Below are 18,034 nucleotides of genomic sequence, written 5' to 3'. Positions count from 1 at the left end.
TGGCCCGGGACTAGTGACCCAGGGTGTCACCTCCCTTCTAGCTCAGTTCCCGGGCGATGACAGCATGCTCCCCACCAGCCCCCATCCCCGTGGCACAAGAGGGAGCCGACACCCCGAATTCTGCCAGACCAGGCAAGCTATGCTGCCAGGGATGACCCACCTTAGGAGAGGACCAGAGAGAAAAACCAGGGCCAGGCCCAAGCCCCTCTGTTCAAACAGCACCCTCCTCACGGCCCCCCGGGGGGCCCCACACACAGCTGTCCTGTTTCTGCCTGCCGAGAAGGGAGACGGTTCTGGAGACGGTGCGTAAGAACAGCAGCTTCCGGGCTGGACCCTGGAGGCCAGGGAAGAGGCGACTGACTGACCGAGGTGCTCAGAGGCAGGGAGGGGCTGCCCCGCCTCCTAACGGTGGTGGCAGAGGGGGCCTCTCCTGGGACCACACACACCCCACCCAGACGGGCCGCTCAGCAGGGCCCACAGGCCTCAGGCAAGGGCAGGGCTGTGCTCCCGCTGGAGCCCCGCTGGCCCAGGGCTGCCTGAAAAGCCAGCATGCTGTGGCTGCAGCTCACGATGCCTCCAGAAGGGGGCGCTTCTGGCACAGCATCGGGAGGACAGGGGCCACCTCCTCTGTCCGGGGGGGCCTCGGTGGCCGAGCAGGCAGAGCCAAGGCCGGTGGGCCAAGGAAGCCAGGCCAGGGGGCCCGAGGGGGCAGCCCTGGGGCAGGAGAGGGGCCAGCACAGCCCAAGCTCTGACTCCCAGGGAGGCTGACCTGCAGCAGAACTCCCAGGGGGAACAAGGCTACACCCTCCCCCCTCCATGTAGACCCGGGCAGGCCACCCTCTCCAGGAGTCAGTCTGGCCCAGGAAGCTAACCTAAAGGCCTGGGAGGTGTCGTGGGGGAGGCCCCACCTGAGCCGGCGGCGCCGACATGGGGGAGGTCCCTTCCTTAACCTTCACAGCCAATACTTGAGCACCCGGGTAGCAGGGGTCGCCAGGGGGGAGAAGGGGACAGGCTGGGCTCCTGGGTCCAGGGACAGAAGGATTTGAGACGGAGGAGAAGATATTTTGGAGCAGAGAATAAAGCCCGGGGGCATATATAAAAGAGCCCCCAAACGGGTATGATATATACACGCGTTTTGAAGAAGTTATGTTCCTCACAAGCAAAAGGTGGAAATGGCCCAAACAGCCAGGAGCTGATGCGTGGATACACAAATGGGCCCTGGCCACACGCGCAGCAGAACTCGGCCGCAGAAAGGGATAAAGTCAGGGGCGCCTGGGGGGCTCCGTCGGTTAAGTGTCTGACTTCAGCTCAGGTCATGATCTCGTGGTTCCCGACTCTGAGCTGTGCGTGTGGCTCTGTGCAGACAGCTCAGAGCCTGGAGCCCGCTTCAGATTCTGGGTCTCCCTCTCTCTCTGGTCCTCCCCTGCTCAGACTCTGTCTCTCTCCTTCAAAAATAAACATTTTTTTTTTTAAAGGAAAGGGATGAAACTCTGATCCGTGCTACACATGGGTGAACCTTGAAGACGTTACATAGAATGAAAGAAGCCAGTCATGGAAGACCACCTACCGTATGGTCTTCTTTCTTCTTTTTCAAATTGAAAGAGAGAGAGGCAGAGCATGAGCAAGGGAGGGGCAGAGAGAAAAGGAGACACAGAATCTGAAGCAGGCTCCAGGCTCCAAGCTGTCAGCACAGAGCCCGATGTGGGGCTTGAACCCACAAACTGCAAGATCATGACCTGAGCTGAAGTTGGACGCTCAACCAACCGAGCCCCCCGGCGCCCCTCATAGGTCCTGTTTCTAAGCAAAGTTCAGAGCAGGCAGATCTAGACAGAAAGGCCAGTCACCGCTTAGGGCTGGAGAAAGGGGGCCAGGGGTTCTGTCTGAGGTGATGGGAATAGTCTAGAACTGGTCACGGTGATGTCGGTACAACTCTGTGGATAAAACCACAGGGAGGTGCCCTTCGGATGAGTGCCCGGCATGGCATGTAACCCGTATCTCAAGAGAGCTGCTTTAAATGAAACAAGATAAGCTCCCTCCACCCAAAAAGAGGAAAGAGCAGAACCCCAGGAGCGCGGCAGGAGCAGTGAAGGTAAGAGTCACTCCCGGAAACGCTGCCTCTGCGCACACCCCCACACGTTCCTCCAGCTACACATCCGTGGGTCCCGGTTTGTGGTGGAAAACGTATTTCTGGCCACGAGCTGCTGCCCAAGGGAGTCTGAAAGGCTTTGCAAAGTCATGATTCCTAAAACCCAGGCCCGTCGCCTGCTTGGACCACTGTGCCCCCTCCGAGACCCGGGTCCCCCGTCACCCCCACCAAGAGGGCTCTGCCAGCAGGGAAGGGGGCTCTCTCCCCCCGGGGGGCGCTGTGGTCCTCTGGACTGGTCCCTCTGGGAACCCTCGCCATGCTACCTGGCTCCCGTGTCAGAGGGAGGACCCCCGGGGACAGCGGCCACGTCCTGTGGTCTCCGAACCTTGCCTTCCGTGGACGGCGCCGGCCCCGGGCAGGGGCCGAGGTGCGTAGGGGGATGGGGCCCCAGTACTACCTCTGAACCACCCCAGAGGTTCTAAACACCTTAAAGGATGACATTTTAGGGGGGAAAAGATATGAAATAAAAGAAGGGAAAAAAACGGAATTCAAAAGAACCCACAGAAAAAGCCTTGTTAAGGTTTTATAGCACAAGCGTTTTCGCGAAAATGTCGGGCTCAGACGGTGTCACCCCGGTCGGTCCCAAGTTCTAACACGGAGATGACGGTGCTGCTGATCGAATGTTCCAGGACACGGAGGGAGAATCACACCCACATTGCCGGTGCCGAGCCAGAGGGACACAGACACCCAAATTGATAAAAACAGCACACCCCCCCCCAATGCAGCGTGGGGACCAAGCGCACGTGGACACATCCCTGCAAAACCCTACGTCCCCAGCTCGCTGTTTACACCCCAATAAATTCCAGCGGGTTAATGGCGGCAGGCCGTAAAGACGAAACCATAGAAGTGTCGGAAGAAAACCCGGACAGGCTGCCGTCTGTGATCCTGGAATGCACAAGGCCTCTGAGCAGCCGTGGGTCCCTACAGAGGAACAAAACATAGTAAGAGTAGGAACACACTCGACAAACCCAGGAGTTAAAAACCTCTGTTTGGGAGAACACGCTATAAATAGAACAGAAAGTCAGCAACAGGGAGGAGCGCTTGGAGCGGCCGCAGTCCAGGTGCACAGGGAGATCTTGGGAAGAAAAGGTCAACAAGAGACGGATGAACTCAGGTAGGGCCAAGACAGAGCCAGGGCGGGAACGGGCCGCTCCCGGAGAACCGGGGCCCTCGGCCCGTCAGTGCGGGAGAGGACTCCGTCCCCCCACGAGGAAGGACGCACGAAATGAAACTGCGGTCGGCCGGGGGCGCGGGCACACCACCTCGCTGCTCCTGGCACTGCAAACCAGTGTGACTGCTTCGAGGTCAGTGCGGCCACACAGACCATTTTACTTTGTTTTATTTTTTAGTAAATGTTTATTTTTCAGAGAGAGAGAGAGAGAGAGAGACTGTGTGAGCAGGGGAGGGGCAGAGAGAGAAGGGAGCACATGATCTGAAGCAGGCTCAGCCCAGAGCCAGACCCAGGGCTTGAACTCACAAACTCCCGACATCATGACCTGAGTTGTAGTCGGATGCTTAACCGACTGAGCCACCCAGGTGCCCCACGGACCAACATTTTAATTTTTTTCAATTTTTTGAATTTATTTTTGAGAGAGTGGGAGCCGGGTAGAGACAGAGACGGAGGAACAGAAGATCCGAAGCAGGCTCTGCACGGACAGCACAGAGCCAGACACGGGGCTCGAACTCGCGCTGTGAGATCATGACCAGAGCCGAAGTCAGACGCTTAACCCAGGCGCCCCACGGATCAACTCTCTAAACCCCGTGCTGCTGAAATCCCACCCTGAAGTCGGCCCCACACGCACGAACAGAAACGTGAGTGTGTTCATGGAAGCCTCACGTCTCCCAGTGAAAAGCGGGGCGGGGACGGCAGGAGCGGAGCGGCCAGGGACCAGCAGCAGGTCAGAGGACTCGCCGGACACAACAGCATCAGGAAAACGGAGAAATAAAAAGCTAGTTGCAGGAGTCTGACTTCACGTGTGACCTTTACACCCAGGTGTCTCCGCGGCGCCGTGACCATCCACACGGACACTTGATGCGGCCGGCCGTGACCACGGGAGGAGGGGGCGTCCGGAAAGACAGACTTCCCTTTCAAATTTCCTATGATCGCCACTTCTTGTCTTGGAGCACCAGCCAGGTGCTGCTCTCGGGGACACGGAGAGGAAAGGGGACCGAAGGGGGGGGACAGAGCTGGAGAGCTCGCGGAAGGACGGTCACCGTGCGCTAAGCAGCCATGCCCGTCCGCCACGTGATGCCCGCCTTTGGTTTTCGGCCACGGGCCGGCGCTGGCCGTCCTCCCCCGATTCCACTTTTGTTCTAACGCCGCTGCCACACGGGAGGGATGGACCCCGCTGCGGCCACAGACACGGTCCTGCCGGCGCCGGAATGGGAGCCCACGCGGCCTGAAGGTGAAGGCCGCGCCCGCCAGCCGTGCCCCCCACACGAGTGGCCAAGGCCCCACAGGGGAGGCCACGCTTCGAGGTGGAAACCTCCGGGAGTCGCTCTGGAAGGAGGGGGGACGGCATCGGAGGGAACGGGCCGGGGAGGCCGAGCGTGGGAGCGCTGTGCCCGCGTCTTAACGAACGTGCGTCCACTTTTAGCCCCTCCTCCGCCCATGCTGGGCCCCAGCTGCCCCTGGGATTGGGGGGGGGGACACCGGTGACGCCCACAGAAGGCCCCGGGGTCAGGAAACGCCAAAGCAGGGACGAGCAGGGAGAGGAGGTCACACCGGTCCAGAGAGGAGCCCGCGTGACGCTCCTCCTGCACGCGTCTGGCCAGGGCTGCCCGCTCTCCAGGGCCCCCCCAGGCGGGGGTCTGAGCGTGCCCCTCCAGCGCTGAATGCGTCCTCTGTCCCTGCCGCACAGAAGGTGGCTGTCTGGCCGGGGCGCGGCCCCCAGACAGCGGCCCCCTTGTGCGGCCCGGCTCGCAGCAGCTGGCCTGGGCCTGGGAGGCGGTGGACGCAGACACGGTTCCCCTCCCGGCGGCTTCCGGGGACGAGCACCCGGGAGGCCTCGTCCGGCACCATGTGTCCGGGAGCCTGGCCTCCATCCCGCCCCGGCCCCCCTCCCCCGCTGGGTGGCCAGGGCCTCGGTCCCCCCAGGGCCCCCGAAGCGGGAAGAGCCCCGCCCCGCCCGCCCCGCAGCTGCGCCTGGCTCTATTTAAGGCGCCCCGCAGTGCCGGGGCCGCATTCCCTGCACGGCCCGCGGTCCCTCCCAGCCCTGGGCCGGGCTCGGCAGACAGCTGGGCACCGGCGAGGGGGCCAGGGGGCCAGGCTCCGTCCCCGCCGCCCTCTGCTCCGCCTCCCCCCGAAGGACACACGCCTGCGACGTCCCGCCTCCGACAGGAAGGGGCTTTGAGGACGCTTGTTCTCAAAAGTGGGGAGAAGAAAGAGACTCAGCCCCGGAAAGTAAGCGGGCGCCTGGGCGCTCTCTGGGGCCAGGTGGGGAGCAGGGGAGCAGCTCCGAGCAGAGCTTCCAGGTGAGACAGCTCGGTGCGCACACCCCTGCCAGAGCCACGGTCCCTTTTCCGCCACACGGAGCTCCACTCGGAAGGGCCCATGGTGAGATGCGAGCCCACTGCACACAAAGGAGTCCTCAACACTTATCAAGCTCCTACTGTATACCGGGTGCTGGGGAGAAATGGCACCATGTAGTTCCCAGCCCGGTGTCAGGCCCAGAGTGGACACCCTAGTTAGTGGGGTGTCCCCTAAACATGGTGGGTGAGAGGAGTCTAGGCAGACTTTGCAGAACCTGGGCCTCTCCCCCCACATCACACGGCGGTCACCCTCTCCCCCTCCTCCCTGCTCTGGGCCTGGCACATTCCTGCCCCTTCACCAGCTGACCCCTCCTCACCCCTTGCACTCAGTCCGCACCTCTCTTTCCCTGAAGCCTCGTCTGCCCAGCCTCCTCCGTCCCTGCTGGTCCCAGGAGCCAGGAGTCCCTGCTGGTCCCAGAAGCCCGGTGCCTCTAGCCCCCACGGTCCTCTGCAGAGCCAAGACCCTCTCCATTCCATCCCTGCCCAACACAGTCCCCAGCAGGTGGCCAGGGAGCAGGTGCACCTGGTGTGCGAAGAAACCACGCCCACCACTAGAGGCTTGCGGACCTTCCTCAGTACTCTGCCCAGAGCCGAGAACACTTCTAGATGTTTTCAGTCAGAGAGAAACCATCCCGAGACACCGGATGGGCTGCCCCTCCCAGTTTCACATCCACCATCACAAGCCACGCCCGGCACCACCGGCAGAGCTCAGACCCCACTGCCTCAGGAGAGCAGGTCCCCCTTTGTGGAAGCATCCCAGAAACTGAGGCTGGGGGCGGGCCAAGGGGTGGCTCAGAACCAGCTGGCAGGTGGGGTGGGGCCGGGGCAGGGACACGAACTCACCCCCACCCTGCCCAGCCAGCCCCTTGGGCTCCAGTCAGCATCTGGCGGTGGCGAAGAACCAGACCCACGAGGGAGCAGCGGGCGCCCGCCTTATAAGGCCGTCTCGGGGAGACTTGGCTGGTGTCGCCGTGGAGCCAGAGGTGGGTGGTTCCCGGAGGGGAGCCAGAGGCAGCCGCTCACCACACAGACACGGTCTGGGTCCCACAGCCCAGCCCCACCCAGCGCCACCCAGGCAGGCGCAGGGCAAGCGGCGACCTGGGAAAGGAGAGAGGCCCAGAGCCTGAGAGAGAAGCAGGGGTGACCCAAGCTGACGGAGAGGGCAAGGGGCCAGCAGCCCCCGAAACAAAGAACCCCATGTGCCGGAGTGAGGGCACGTCAGACTGGGGGGCTCCTGGCTGACCAGGAAAGTGCTTGGTCCCTGCAATGTCCCATGGGGTCCCCAGGGTCCCTGTGTCTGCCTGCAGGGGGCACGCAAACCCATCTCATTCCTACACTGTTTTATTGAGCACCTACTAAGTCTATGTCACTCAGGAAAAAAACTGTCACTCAGGAAAACACAACAGCCTTACTGTCAAATAACCTGCGATCCAGTGGGGGGTACGGAGGGAATTCTGAAAAATTGAGAGTACACGCTAAGAGCAGGGGTCTTCGTATTACATTAGACTCTAACGTCTACGTTTCCTAAATTTTAAAGAAAGGGCATGCTGGAAAACTACTTTTACATTAAAAGGTCCAGCAGAGGAGGGGCGCCTGGGGGGCTCAGCCAGTTAAGTGTCTGACTTCGGCTCAGGTCGTGATCTCGCAGTTCGTGGGTTCAAGCCCTGCATCAGACTCTGTGCTGACAGCTCTGCGTCTCCTCTCTCTGCTCCTCCCCTGTTCACACTGTCTCTTTCTGTCTCAAAAATAAACATTAAAAAAATTATAAAAATTTAAAAAATGTTAAAAAAATCTTTTAAAAACTCCAGCAGAGGAAAAAAGGTGTGTACAACACAAATAATTAACATTCCAAGCCAAACATGACGTTACACACACACACACACACACACACACACACACACACACACACAAATGCCAAAAGGCACAGGAAGCCAAGGGAGTGAGGCCACTTCCAGCTAGTGGGAGGGCTTCATGGAGGAGGTGGCATTTGAGTCGAACTTTGAAGGACGCACAGGAATTCAAAACGCGGCGCTGTGGTGAGGAGGAAGGGCAGGGCAGGAGGCGAGGAAAGGTGGCCTGGGGAGGCCACAAAAGGGCCACAGCAGGAGGAGCTGGGGAGCAGGGAGGTTTGAGCCGGACAAGAGCATGGATGGAACAGAGGGCGGGCCAGGGAAGGCCCGGGGCTGGCACGGACTTTAGGGAGGCCAATCTGGGGGCAACTCGGCCATGGTCCCAGGAGACCCTGACCTGCGCCAGAAGCCACGGCCTCTTCCGGAGGCAGAGGGTTCGGAGTCCCATCAGAGGGCACAGAGCTCCCTCCGCCACCCCCGACCCTCTGCCCCCATGGGGCCGGCTGGGCTCAGGTGCAGGGGACAGTGTGCCCACAGAGGGCGGTGAGAGCAGGCCCGCCGGGTGGGGAGCCCCGGGAGGGGACGAAGGCGCTGGGAGTGACAGCTCCGTGGGGAAGACCGACAGGAAGCAAGGCCGTGGAACACAGGGTCCAAGTCGGGACGGGCCCAACCGGCTGCGGCCAGCGGGGGCCAGGCAGACGCCGCCTCCGGGCAGGGGCCCCCCAGAAACTACGAATTCCAGGAGCGCACCTCCGCCGGGAGGGCCCTGCCGGCCACCCGGACCTGCCCCGGACTTGCAGACTGCACATGGAGGCAGAGCCGGTCAGCACCAAATCCCCTGCCTTGCTTCTCCCTCCTCCTCGCCCAACCTCTCGCCCCGCGTCACTCTGGACTCAAGGACCAGGTCGCCCTGCTGTGACTTGTACACGGCGGTCCTACGTGAACAGGATAGTCCCATACAGAGCCGTCCGAGCCCCGCCCCCAGCATCCTGCCTCCCGGCGCAGCCATCGGCCTTGGGGCCTCTGTCTGGCCCTAAACGTTCTCAGCCTGTGGGCACTGGTCTCAGAGCCCCTTCCCCACCCCACCAGTGAGACGCAGGTAGACGGGGCCCCGGGGGGACAGGGCACGGGCACACGCAGGCACCCGTGTGACCGGCACACACGCACCCCCAGCTCCAGGGCGAGAAAACAGCCACCAGCCTACGACCCTCGTCACACAGAGCTAGACCACTGGCTGCTCTCTGAGGGGACCACGGTCTGGGCTGCTGACGACGTGGCTTTCATGCCGGGCCTGGACTTTTTTTTTTTAAGTCTATTTATTTATTTTTGAGAGACAGAGAGAGCAGGCAAGACCAGGAGAAGGTCAGAGAGAGACAGAGAGAGAATCTCAAGCAGGCTCCACGCTGTCAGTGCAGAGCCCAATGCGGGGTTTGAACTCACAAACTGTGATATCATGACCTGAGCTGCAATCAAGAGTCGGACGCTCAACCGACTGAGTCACCCAGGTGCCCCGGGTACCTCTGGACCGCCGCCTCAGCTCCCCTTCTTTGCCTGATTCAGTCCTACTTTCTCAAAGTGGCTCAAGAGGCTTGGGACCTGGGAAGACCCCCAGAGGGTCCTCAACAGCCCAGCCTCCAGGAGGGCGGGACCACGCTGACCCCCTCCGGCCCTGCCTCCAGAGCCAGGACCACCGCTTCATAGGTCCAGCACCAGCTGCCGTCAAGATCCGAATGGGTCTGGCCATGACCATGTCCACAGCCACATCCTGCCTGACCCAGCTGGGCGTGAACACCTCACTCACGGGAGGCAGAGGCCCCGGACCCTCCCCCCCCAGGACCCCTCCCCGCACAACTGGGATGCCCTCATTCCGTCGCGCCCGCACTGCAGTGCTCAAGTGCGCAGCATGGCCCCACAGGGTCAGGTTTGGGAGCCGGGCGCGGCAGCAAGTTCAAAGCCCTCACTTATAAACTAAGGGAATCCCCACTCCCGCCACACCACAGATGGACCGTGAGGGCACGGTGCCCGGCGAGGGCAGCCAGACACAAAAGGGCCAACGCTGTTTGATTCCACTTGTGCGAGGGAGCTGGGGGAGTCAAGTTCATGGAGACGGAGAGTGGACGGTGGGCGCCGGGGGGCTGCGGGAGGGGCACGGGGCGGCAGTGTTCCGCGGGGACATGGATTTGGTCTGGGAAGCTGAGAAAGTTCTGGAGACGGGTGACGGAGTTGGGCCACATGACAGGGTGAATGTTCTCGATGCCGCAGAGCTGCACACATCACGACGCTTCAAATGGTCCATTAACGTTACGTGTATTTTACCCAAATTAGAAATCGTGATTTGAAAGGTAAATCAAAACTCCAGAACGTTCTGTTTATCTAACCCAAACAACACTGACGGAGCCCAGCTCCTGCACTTGGAAACGGACCCAGCTCTCGTGGGACTTACAGCGAGGCCGGCTCCTGACCCCGCGGGGCCAAGATCCCAGTATCCCAGGACCAGATGTGCCCAGGCCCGCCCCGGTGAGCTCCCCCCGTGAGCACAGCTCCGGGTTGGGGCCCCCTGAGGACGGCACCCAGCCCCCAGCTTCCCTCCCTCACCGGCAGAGCACCCCAAATGGAGTTGTGTGTGGGTATCACAGGGCTCTGGGGCCCAAGGTCCCCTCCCTACTGGCCCTGAGAATCTGGGCACACAGACACGGGGGGGTCTTGCTTCCCTTGCTTCTGGCCACAGCCTTCCTCCTTGAGGAACCGCCGGAGGAAGACCCCCAATACGGAACCTCAAGAGGGCACCAACCCCTCCTCCCACCTGAGGCCTCTCCCTCGGGCGGGTACTTGCTGGGGCAGCCAGCGGATCTGATCAGGAGCCTGCCTGCCCATGGCCCACGGCAGCCACCAGCACGTGGGAGCCCATGCTTGGGTCCCAAGCCCATCCGACCCCCGTGTCCCGACATGAGCCCGCCGCGCCCCCATTTTCCAGGCTTCCAGACTCCCGCCGATCGGGGCTCTGACAGCGGATCCTGACCAATAAGGGGGCCCCTTGAAACCTGCAGAGTCTTTCCAAAGCCAAACGCAAGCCCAGCTTACCGCATGCCGAGCCATTCCCAGGGTGGAGACCCCTCCACCAGCCTTGGGACCCCGGCCCGGTGTCTTCTCGGCCTCCACCCACCTGCGACCCACCCTTCCCTCCCCGTTCGGCTTCTGCCTCCACGATGCCAGGCAGAGCCAGCTCCCCGTCCCCACGCACCCCGAGCACCGCAGCCCCTCCGATGCGCTTGCTACTCACCCTCCCGGCTCCTGGGTGGGGCGTCGGCCGCCGGGGGCTGGGGCTTGGGCTCCAGCCTGCTCTGCAGCTCAGACACCGGGGCGTGTTCCGAATTCTCCAGGGTCTGGGGGGGGACGGGGGAGGCGGGCACCTCGGCCGGCTTGGGCACCTGGATCTCGACCCTCTTGGAGGCTGCGTCCGAGGCGGGGGCAGCGGGCACCTCAGGGATCTTGGAGGCGGGGGTCTCCATCCTCCGGTGGGCTGCCTCCTGGGGCTTGACTATGGTGATCTCCGTCCTCCGGGGGGCGGGCTCCGGCGTCTTGTGGCCCAGCGCCTCGGCTCGCTTGAGCCCGAACCGGGACGGCCCCGAAGCGCTGGCGTTCTCCACCTGCTTGGATGAGATGTCGATGGAGATCTCGGTGCGCCGGGACACGGGCTCGGCCTTGGGCCCCGAAAGCTCGACCCTCCGCAGGGCGGCTTTGGGGGATCGCTGGCTGAGGGAGTCTACATGGCGGGCCGCCGGCTCGGCGCTCTTCACGCCCAGGTCCTGGAACTTCTGCGTGGAGCTGGCCACGGTGGCCCGGAGCAGGGGGGTCGGGAGCCTCCGGGTCGGGGTGGAGTTGGGTGTCTCGGCCTCCTCGACCTCAAAAGATCTTTTCAGGGCTGCAAGACAGAGGGGGGGGACGTGAGGAGTGGACGGCTCAGGGGCTCCCCCCGGGGACTCCTGTGCCCTCCCCCTCCTGGGAAAAAAGGGGACAACCCCACTCTCCGAGGGGACGCTGAGGCACCCACAGCCACGCACACTGGGAGAGGGAAGAGGCGGGGCTTGGAGGACACCAGCCGCTCCGCCCACCGTGGCCACAGCGCGGACGCACCAGCTACGAGTTCTAGAAAGATGTCCTGGCTCAAAGGGAGATCCGATTTCTTTCTTGTCGTGGCCTCCTTTATCCCCCGCACCTTCCCCCTGGGCGCCAACACCGCCAGACACAAACTCACCACCACCACCAGCACCTCGGGGTAGGGGCACGCCCCCAATAACCCCAGGCACAAGCACCCCCATCAGAACCCCGACAGGGCAGCGACATTGTCACCACAGCACGGCGCGGGCCAGCAGCCCCGGGACGTCTAATGTGGGCGCTGGGCTGACCGTGTGCGTTTACTCCTCATGGGACCCTATGCTGAAAACCCTGCCATTACCCCGGGTCCCGACAAGGAGACTGATGCCGTGGCGCTTCAGCAGTGTGCCCAGCGGCGGGGGCACCGAGTGCCAGAGCAAGGAGATACACATGGCTCTGGCCCCTCGGCTGTTCTGTTCCAGGCTGGACAGTAGAGCTCTGGCGTGGTGCACACTCTCAGCCCTCACCCTCGGATGCAGACGCATCCCACCCCCCTTGTTCCGGCCAGGACCCCGTGGGATGCCACCATCTGACTCCCCCTCCCACCCCCACTCCCTCACCAAGCCCAGAGCTCCCACCCAGCCACCCAGCACCTCCGTCAGGACCCGGTGCGCCCTCCGAGGCCAGGGGGCGGTGCCTGGGAGCTGCCCGGCCGTCCCCACAACCCCTGCCTGCGGCGGCCAGCAGCTCCCGTTACCGAGACCAGAGCAGGAACATTTACCATCTCCTTCCTGGTTGGGCCCATGGCAGGTGCTCAGAGACCCATAGGGTGTCTCCTACCCCTCTCCCCACCTCGCCCTGAGCCCAGGGTTTCCCGGGACCCCACCATTTCCGCCCCCCTACCCCCGCTGCTGGCCCAACAACAGTGACCTGGGGCCATTCTCAGGCCCCCATCGCGTCTTCCCTCCTCCAAATTCCAGGACAGCTCTGGTCTCTTCCCAGTGGACAGCTCATCCCTCACGCGGCCGGGGCCCGCTGGGCGGCTGGGCGGGCGGCTGGCTAGGGAAGCAGGTGTGCGTGAGCGCTGGGCGCGGGACGAAGGAAAGGGACCCTCGTCCCCGAACTAACAGTCCCCCACACGTGGCGCCCCACCGGGACCTCCCTCTGCCTCGGGCACATCTCCGTCTAGTAGACAGACCACACAAAACGCAGCCACCCCAGAAGGCCTGCAGGGACAGAAATGTCCTTGGCAGAAGGAACTGGCGGGGCGCCGAGCACCCTGTCTCCGACATACACCTGCCGCTTTGGACTCCCCAGGAGAATCTGGAAATCCAGAATTTTCTCTGGGCTACCTCCCAATCTGTGTAAGCTCGCACGAAGGGGAACAACCCCCTTGTAAAACCCTGTGTGGTCAGAGAGGGTCACAGGCGGCCTCTGGCCTGGGGTCCAGCCTGTGACCTCTGATCGATATGTGGCCAAGGGCAGGGGCGGGGAGCCAACCAGGATGCCGGTCCCTTAGCACCCCTCTGCAGGGGGCCATCTCCTAAGATAAACACAGAGCACAAACTGCTCATTCCAAAGAAGGTCAAGGTGACAAAGGACAGGCTAAGGGGCTGTCAAAGCAGCCAGAAAGCCCAGAGGTGAAGGCCTGGCACTGTGACCACATACGCAGTCTCCCGAGGCATCTGGTCTACCCCCGGTCTCCAGGGTACTGTCCACACTGTCCCCGAACAGTGGCTACTGTCCATGAGCTCCCTAGAGGAGGGGCCCACCACCAGCCCACCCGGCCCAGGTGGTAATTCCCCGGGACCGAGCTGGAGAACAGAAGTCAGGTCTTCTTCCTGGGTTTGCTCCCAAAGCCCTGCAAATCCCCTCCCAGGGAAGCCCATGTGGAGGGACCCTCGACCCCCAACTCACGAGTTAAGACCGCGCATCAAAGAAAAGCCCTTTCTAACTCAGGCACGGACAGTCCCCGGGGCAGCACTGAATCCAAACCCGACCCGCACACAGATCACCCGCTCCCTGCAGTCCTCGCGGCCACGGCCATCCTACACAGACCACGCGCCGTCCCCGCCCTCCCCTCTCCGCCTGCTCCGTGCTCCTGCGTGGCGCCCATCACCTCCTGGCCCTGCATCAGCTGTGTGCTCGTCACCGGCCACGCGACCCACCGAGATGCTCACCCTGGAACCGTCCCATTGGGTCCGATCCCCCGGCAAAGGGTCTGTTCCCACCCTCAGGGCGGTGACCGTCAGGGCCGTCCAGTTGTGAGGGTTGTTCATGATTTACGCCATGCCCCCTCCCCCGCCCCGCCCCGCAACAAGCTGCCGCCTCTGATTTCAAGCCCCCCCAGCCCCCCACCCCGAAAGCCGGGCTCGCTGCCGCCTCCGGCCCCCACCCCACACAGCTCACACGTCCCCTCTCACGTCCCCCAGGCCATGTCATGACTATTGAGATTGGCTTTTGGGGGTGGGGGGCTGTGCTCGGGGTCCCTGGAAACATCCTCCGCTTTGTAACCCCACAAGGCAGCCCTCGGACGCCTCGGGGGCCCTGGGGGCATCCTCCAACACCTGAAGGTGGGACCAGATCACAGCGGTGCACCTGTGGGCACACAGCCCCAGAGAGGGGGGCCTCGTGGCGGACAGACACCGGGTCTTCACCCCCATTTCAGCCTGAGGAGATCCACGGGCTCTAAGGCTCTGTGTCCCCCACAAAGACCCGTGCCAGTCCTCACCCTCATAACTGTGACGTGACCTCGCTTTGCAGACGTCACTAAGGATTCAAGACGCCATCATCCCGGGCTCTAAACCCTACAAGTGTTCTTACACAGGACAGAAGGGGGGGACCTGGGGCACCGGAGGCACGGGGGAGGCCGGGGGAGGCCGGCAGAGACTGGGGGGATGCCCAGCGCCAGCAGCAGCCGGGAGAAGCAGTCAGGATTCTTCTCTCGAAGCTTTTGTAACGTGTGTGACGCTGTAAACACCTTGACTTTGGACTTCTGGCCCCAGAAACGTGAGGAAATAAAATCCTGTGGCTTGAGCCCCACAGTCTGTGGTAGATGGTTACAGCAGCCCCTGAAGTCACCCCGGGGCCCCCCAGAAGGGTGAGAGATCTCTGGGCTGCATGACTCTGTCTGGGCTCTGTCAAGGGTGCCGCCACCCTAGCCCCTCTCCCGGGACCCGGGAGAAAAAGCCACCTCCTTTTTCCTCCCCTGGAATTCCACAAAAACCCCAGACGGTGGGAGAAGCCGTCAGGAGGGACCCTGCCCTAGATTTACACCGCCACGTTTGGCAATGAGACAAGATCATTTTTTAAAGCAGACTTTGCAAGGGACGCCCCGGACGAAGCCGCCTCCCCCACGGAGGATGTCAGGATGCAAACAGCACCCGGCGGGGGGGAAATCTGGAAGACAGGCTGTCACGAAGCTGCTCCCACCAGAGTGCTAAGAACACACCCTGGGCCCTGGGCACACACGCGCAGCCGCCGTGCTTGGAAACACTCTCCACCAGCTCCGAGGGGAAAAGGGGGTACCTGGCCCCACGGCAGGGGCCTCTCACCTTCCCCCCTCCCCTCTCCCTGCAGCCACCGCTGTCCACAATCGGCCGAGGAAGCTGCCAGGAGTGCTCACGATTTGCAGATTCGAGGCCCCATGTGACTGTCCATCAGCTCTGATGACTGGGCAGAAAAGTGGCCTTACCGGACCCGTGAGGAGTGGGGAGCAGCACTGGGCTGCCCCCTCCTCTGTCCGCAGGATGTCACCTAAGACATGACTTCCCGTGTCAGCCGGACATGACACGCCGTCAGAGCATCGGACAGGCACGGGCCATCCCCTGGTGGGGAGACAACGCCATCCCCACGGGACCCGAGGTGCCCCTGCTCTGCTTCCGTGGTTTCCAAGATCAGCCCCCTTCTCTCTCCTCTGCATCCACGTCCCCCCACAGCTGGGCTCAAACCTCACCTGCTCCGAAAGGCCCTCCTCCGCCCCGCCCTCCCCATGGGCACCTGGGCCACGCTGCGGGCGCTTATCCCAAGGAAATAACCAGAAGTACCGAGGATGAATGAACGGGGCGTTTGCATCAGCATTAAAACAGCAAACGCTGGAAGCAATTCCGGTTCACAGAGATTCTCTAAACCCCGATGCCGAAGTCCTGCACAGTCATCAGAATCCCGGTTTCGAGGATGAGAAACGTTGAGAACATGAGGCAAAAATAGCAGGATCCCAGAGGCGTGCAGAGAGATCCTGACGGGGTCTCACACGCACATGTGCGCTCGCACAGCTCTGGACGGAATCCAGGCGTGTGATTTCTTTGTGTCCGGCTCTCCTGCCTCCCCAGCTTGCCTGTGCTAAGCGTGGGTCACTGCTAGTTTCAGGGGACGAACAGTCCATCAACGCCACTTTTTCGGAACCAGCCCCACACCTCACCTCGGCCCCGAGGCCCGGCCCCCTCGGTCCATTAAACACCTTCAGGCGCAGCCGCCCTGGAGGCCGGAGCCGCCTGGCCTCTCATCCGTCCGTCCGCGCCCACGGAGTCGAGCAGGAGCCGCCCGGGTCTGGGCCTGTTTAAGGAGGAATGTGCGCCACACAAGGGGCCATTGTGAAGGCCCTGCTCCCGCCGCAGGCCGGCAAACGTCTCCCTGCTCCGGGCGAACAGAGGGGCAGTCTGGGGAGGGGATCCCAGGGCAGCCACAAAGCCCTGCTGGAGCGGGGGACACATGTCGGGCAAAGAATGTCAGAGACCAAGGTCAAAACAAACCCTGCACGACTCCCGCTGCAGGGACACTGCCCATCCTGGGGCTTGATTCCGGGCTCAGGCCCCAAGGGCGCTGGCCAGGCCCCAACGCAGCCTCTTGCAGGGAGCAGCAGGGAAGGTTCTGTCCCTGAACGGGGTGGCCCCCCCGGGGTCCCAGGGAACCCAGAACTGGGTGCCAGGCAGAGGGGACGCCCTCCTCCCCGCCCTGAGGCTGCAGGAACCCCCAGCTACAAGATACTGCTCTGCCGTGGGGATGCCCAGAGCCAGCTCCTGAGCCCCAGGGAGGGAGGGCCGGGCCCTGGCACAGCCCCAGGCTGACTCCTGGATGCAGGCAAGGCCTGGGAGGGCAGAGCAGGGCTGCCACGGACAGGAGGGGGGCTGGGGCCACAAGGAGCACCCCGAGCACAGCAGGACAGAGCAGCGAATCCTCCAAAAGAAAAGAAGCCGGGGCCACGGAAGCCGGACTCACCCCAGCTGAAGAATGAGTTGCCTAGGAAGGGGGGGAAAGCTGGCCAGGAGCCGGGGTGTCTCCAGGCAGAGGGGGTGCTGGGCACAGGGCCCGGGTGCCCTAGAGGGGCTGCGAGCCGCCAGGCTGTGCGGGGCGCTGCCTCCTCGTGCACACTGTGGCCCTCACATCCGGGCCACAGAGAGAGGCTGGGACAGGGAGGACATGACCGCAGTCCTCACTGGGCAGACGAGCTGTGGGCACCGATGGGGTGACACGGTGGTGCCGTGCCCCGATGTCGCCGCTGTTCACGTGTGCACCTGTGGGCACGCGTGCACACGTGTACGTGTGGTCACCACACAGGCGGCCCGGCCGATGCCCATCATGCCTCAGCCCACGTGTGCCCCTCCACCCCAGGGCCTCTCCTGGGGGCCACCTGGTGCCCACGCCCGCAAGGCAGGAAGGGGTTAACACTGCTCTCCACACCATAAAGGCAGAAGATGGAGCATAAATGCCCCAGCCGCTCCCCTTGGAACAACTGGGGTGCACAGTGCAGGGTCCGGGAGTGCCCCAGGTCACCCCCCCGTGGGGTTAGACCGCAGCTGCCCACCCCCACACCTTGCTGGCTGCTGCCCCCTCAGGCCATCCTTTCTCTGCCTCCATTCGGGGAGGGGTCTGCCTGGGGTCACCTCCTGCAAGAGCCTCAGGAACTGCCTCCAGGGGCAGGGGGGCAGTGGGGGAAGGGCTGGGGAGGGTCCTCAGGGAGCAAAACGGTCCGAAAGGAAAGCTTAAAACAGACTCTGTGGCCAAGCAGGGCCTGCACTGGGAAGTGGGGGGCGGCCAGCGGCTCGGGCACAGTTGGGCCTGGGATTCCCCGCAGAGAAACACATTTATCCTCCACCAAGGAAGACTCGAGGAGCAAAGCGCAAAGAGTGGATGGAGAGTGCGGCACCTCCGGCCAAACCCCTCCCTCTGCGTCCCCAAGGCGGGGCCTGATGCCGGCTGAGAGTCACGTCCCCCCTTCGCCTCGGGTCTGGGGGCCAGGGAGGCGGCAGAGGGCCCCTGGGTGCCCTGGGCTCGCCCCAGCCGGAGGCGGCACAGGGAAGGTGGGCGGCACTTGCGCGGCCCTGACCCCTGGCCTCTGCGACACCGGTCTTAGCAGGGGTCCGGCCTGGGCGCCCTGGACAGGAGTGACCTGGGGCCCCGTCTCCATTAGCTG

At 63.0% G+C, this 18,034-nt stretch overlaps 1 protein-coding gene across 2 annotated transcripts in view; it reads right to left on the bottom strand.

Annotated features, from left to right (window-relative positions):
• Positions 1-18,034, bottom strand: part of SEPTIN9 (septin 9) — a 136,371-nt gene that overhangs the window by 53,482 nt on the left and 64,855 nt on the right. For both annotated transcript variants that reach the window (XM_029927744.1, XM_029927745.1), the window contains one exon: positions 10,808-11,449. In XM_029927744.1, the coding sequence (XP_029783604.1) occupies positions 10,808-11,449 (642 nt within the window). The remainder of the gene's footprint in view (positions 1-10,807; positions 11,450-18,034) is intronic.

This window comes from Suricata suricatta, chromosome 17 (assembly GCF_006229205.1).
Source record: "Suricata suricatta isolate VVHF042 chromosome 17, meerkat_22Aug2017_6uvM2_HiC, whole genome shotgun sequence".
NCBI classification, from domain to species: Eukaryota; Metazoa; Chordata; class Mammalia; order Carnivora; family Herpestidae; genus Suricata; species Suricata suricatta.
The sequence above is the reverse complement of the archived record's forward strand: the minus strand, read 5'-3'. Positions and strand labels throughout refer to the sequence as shown.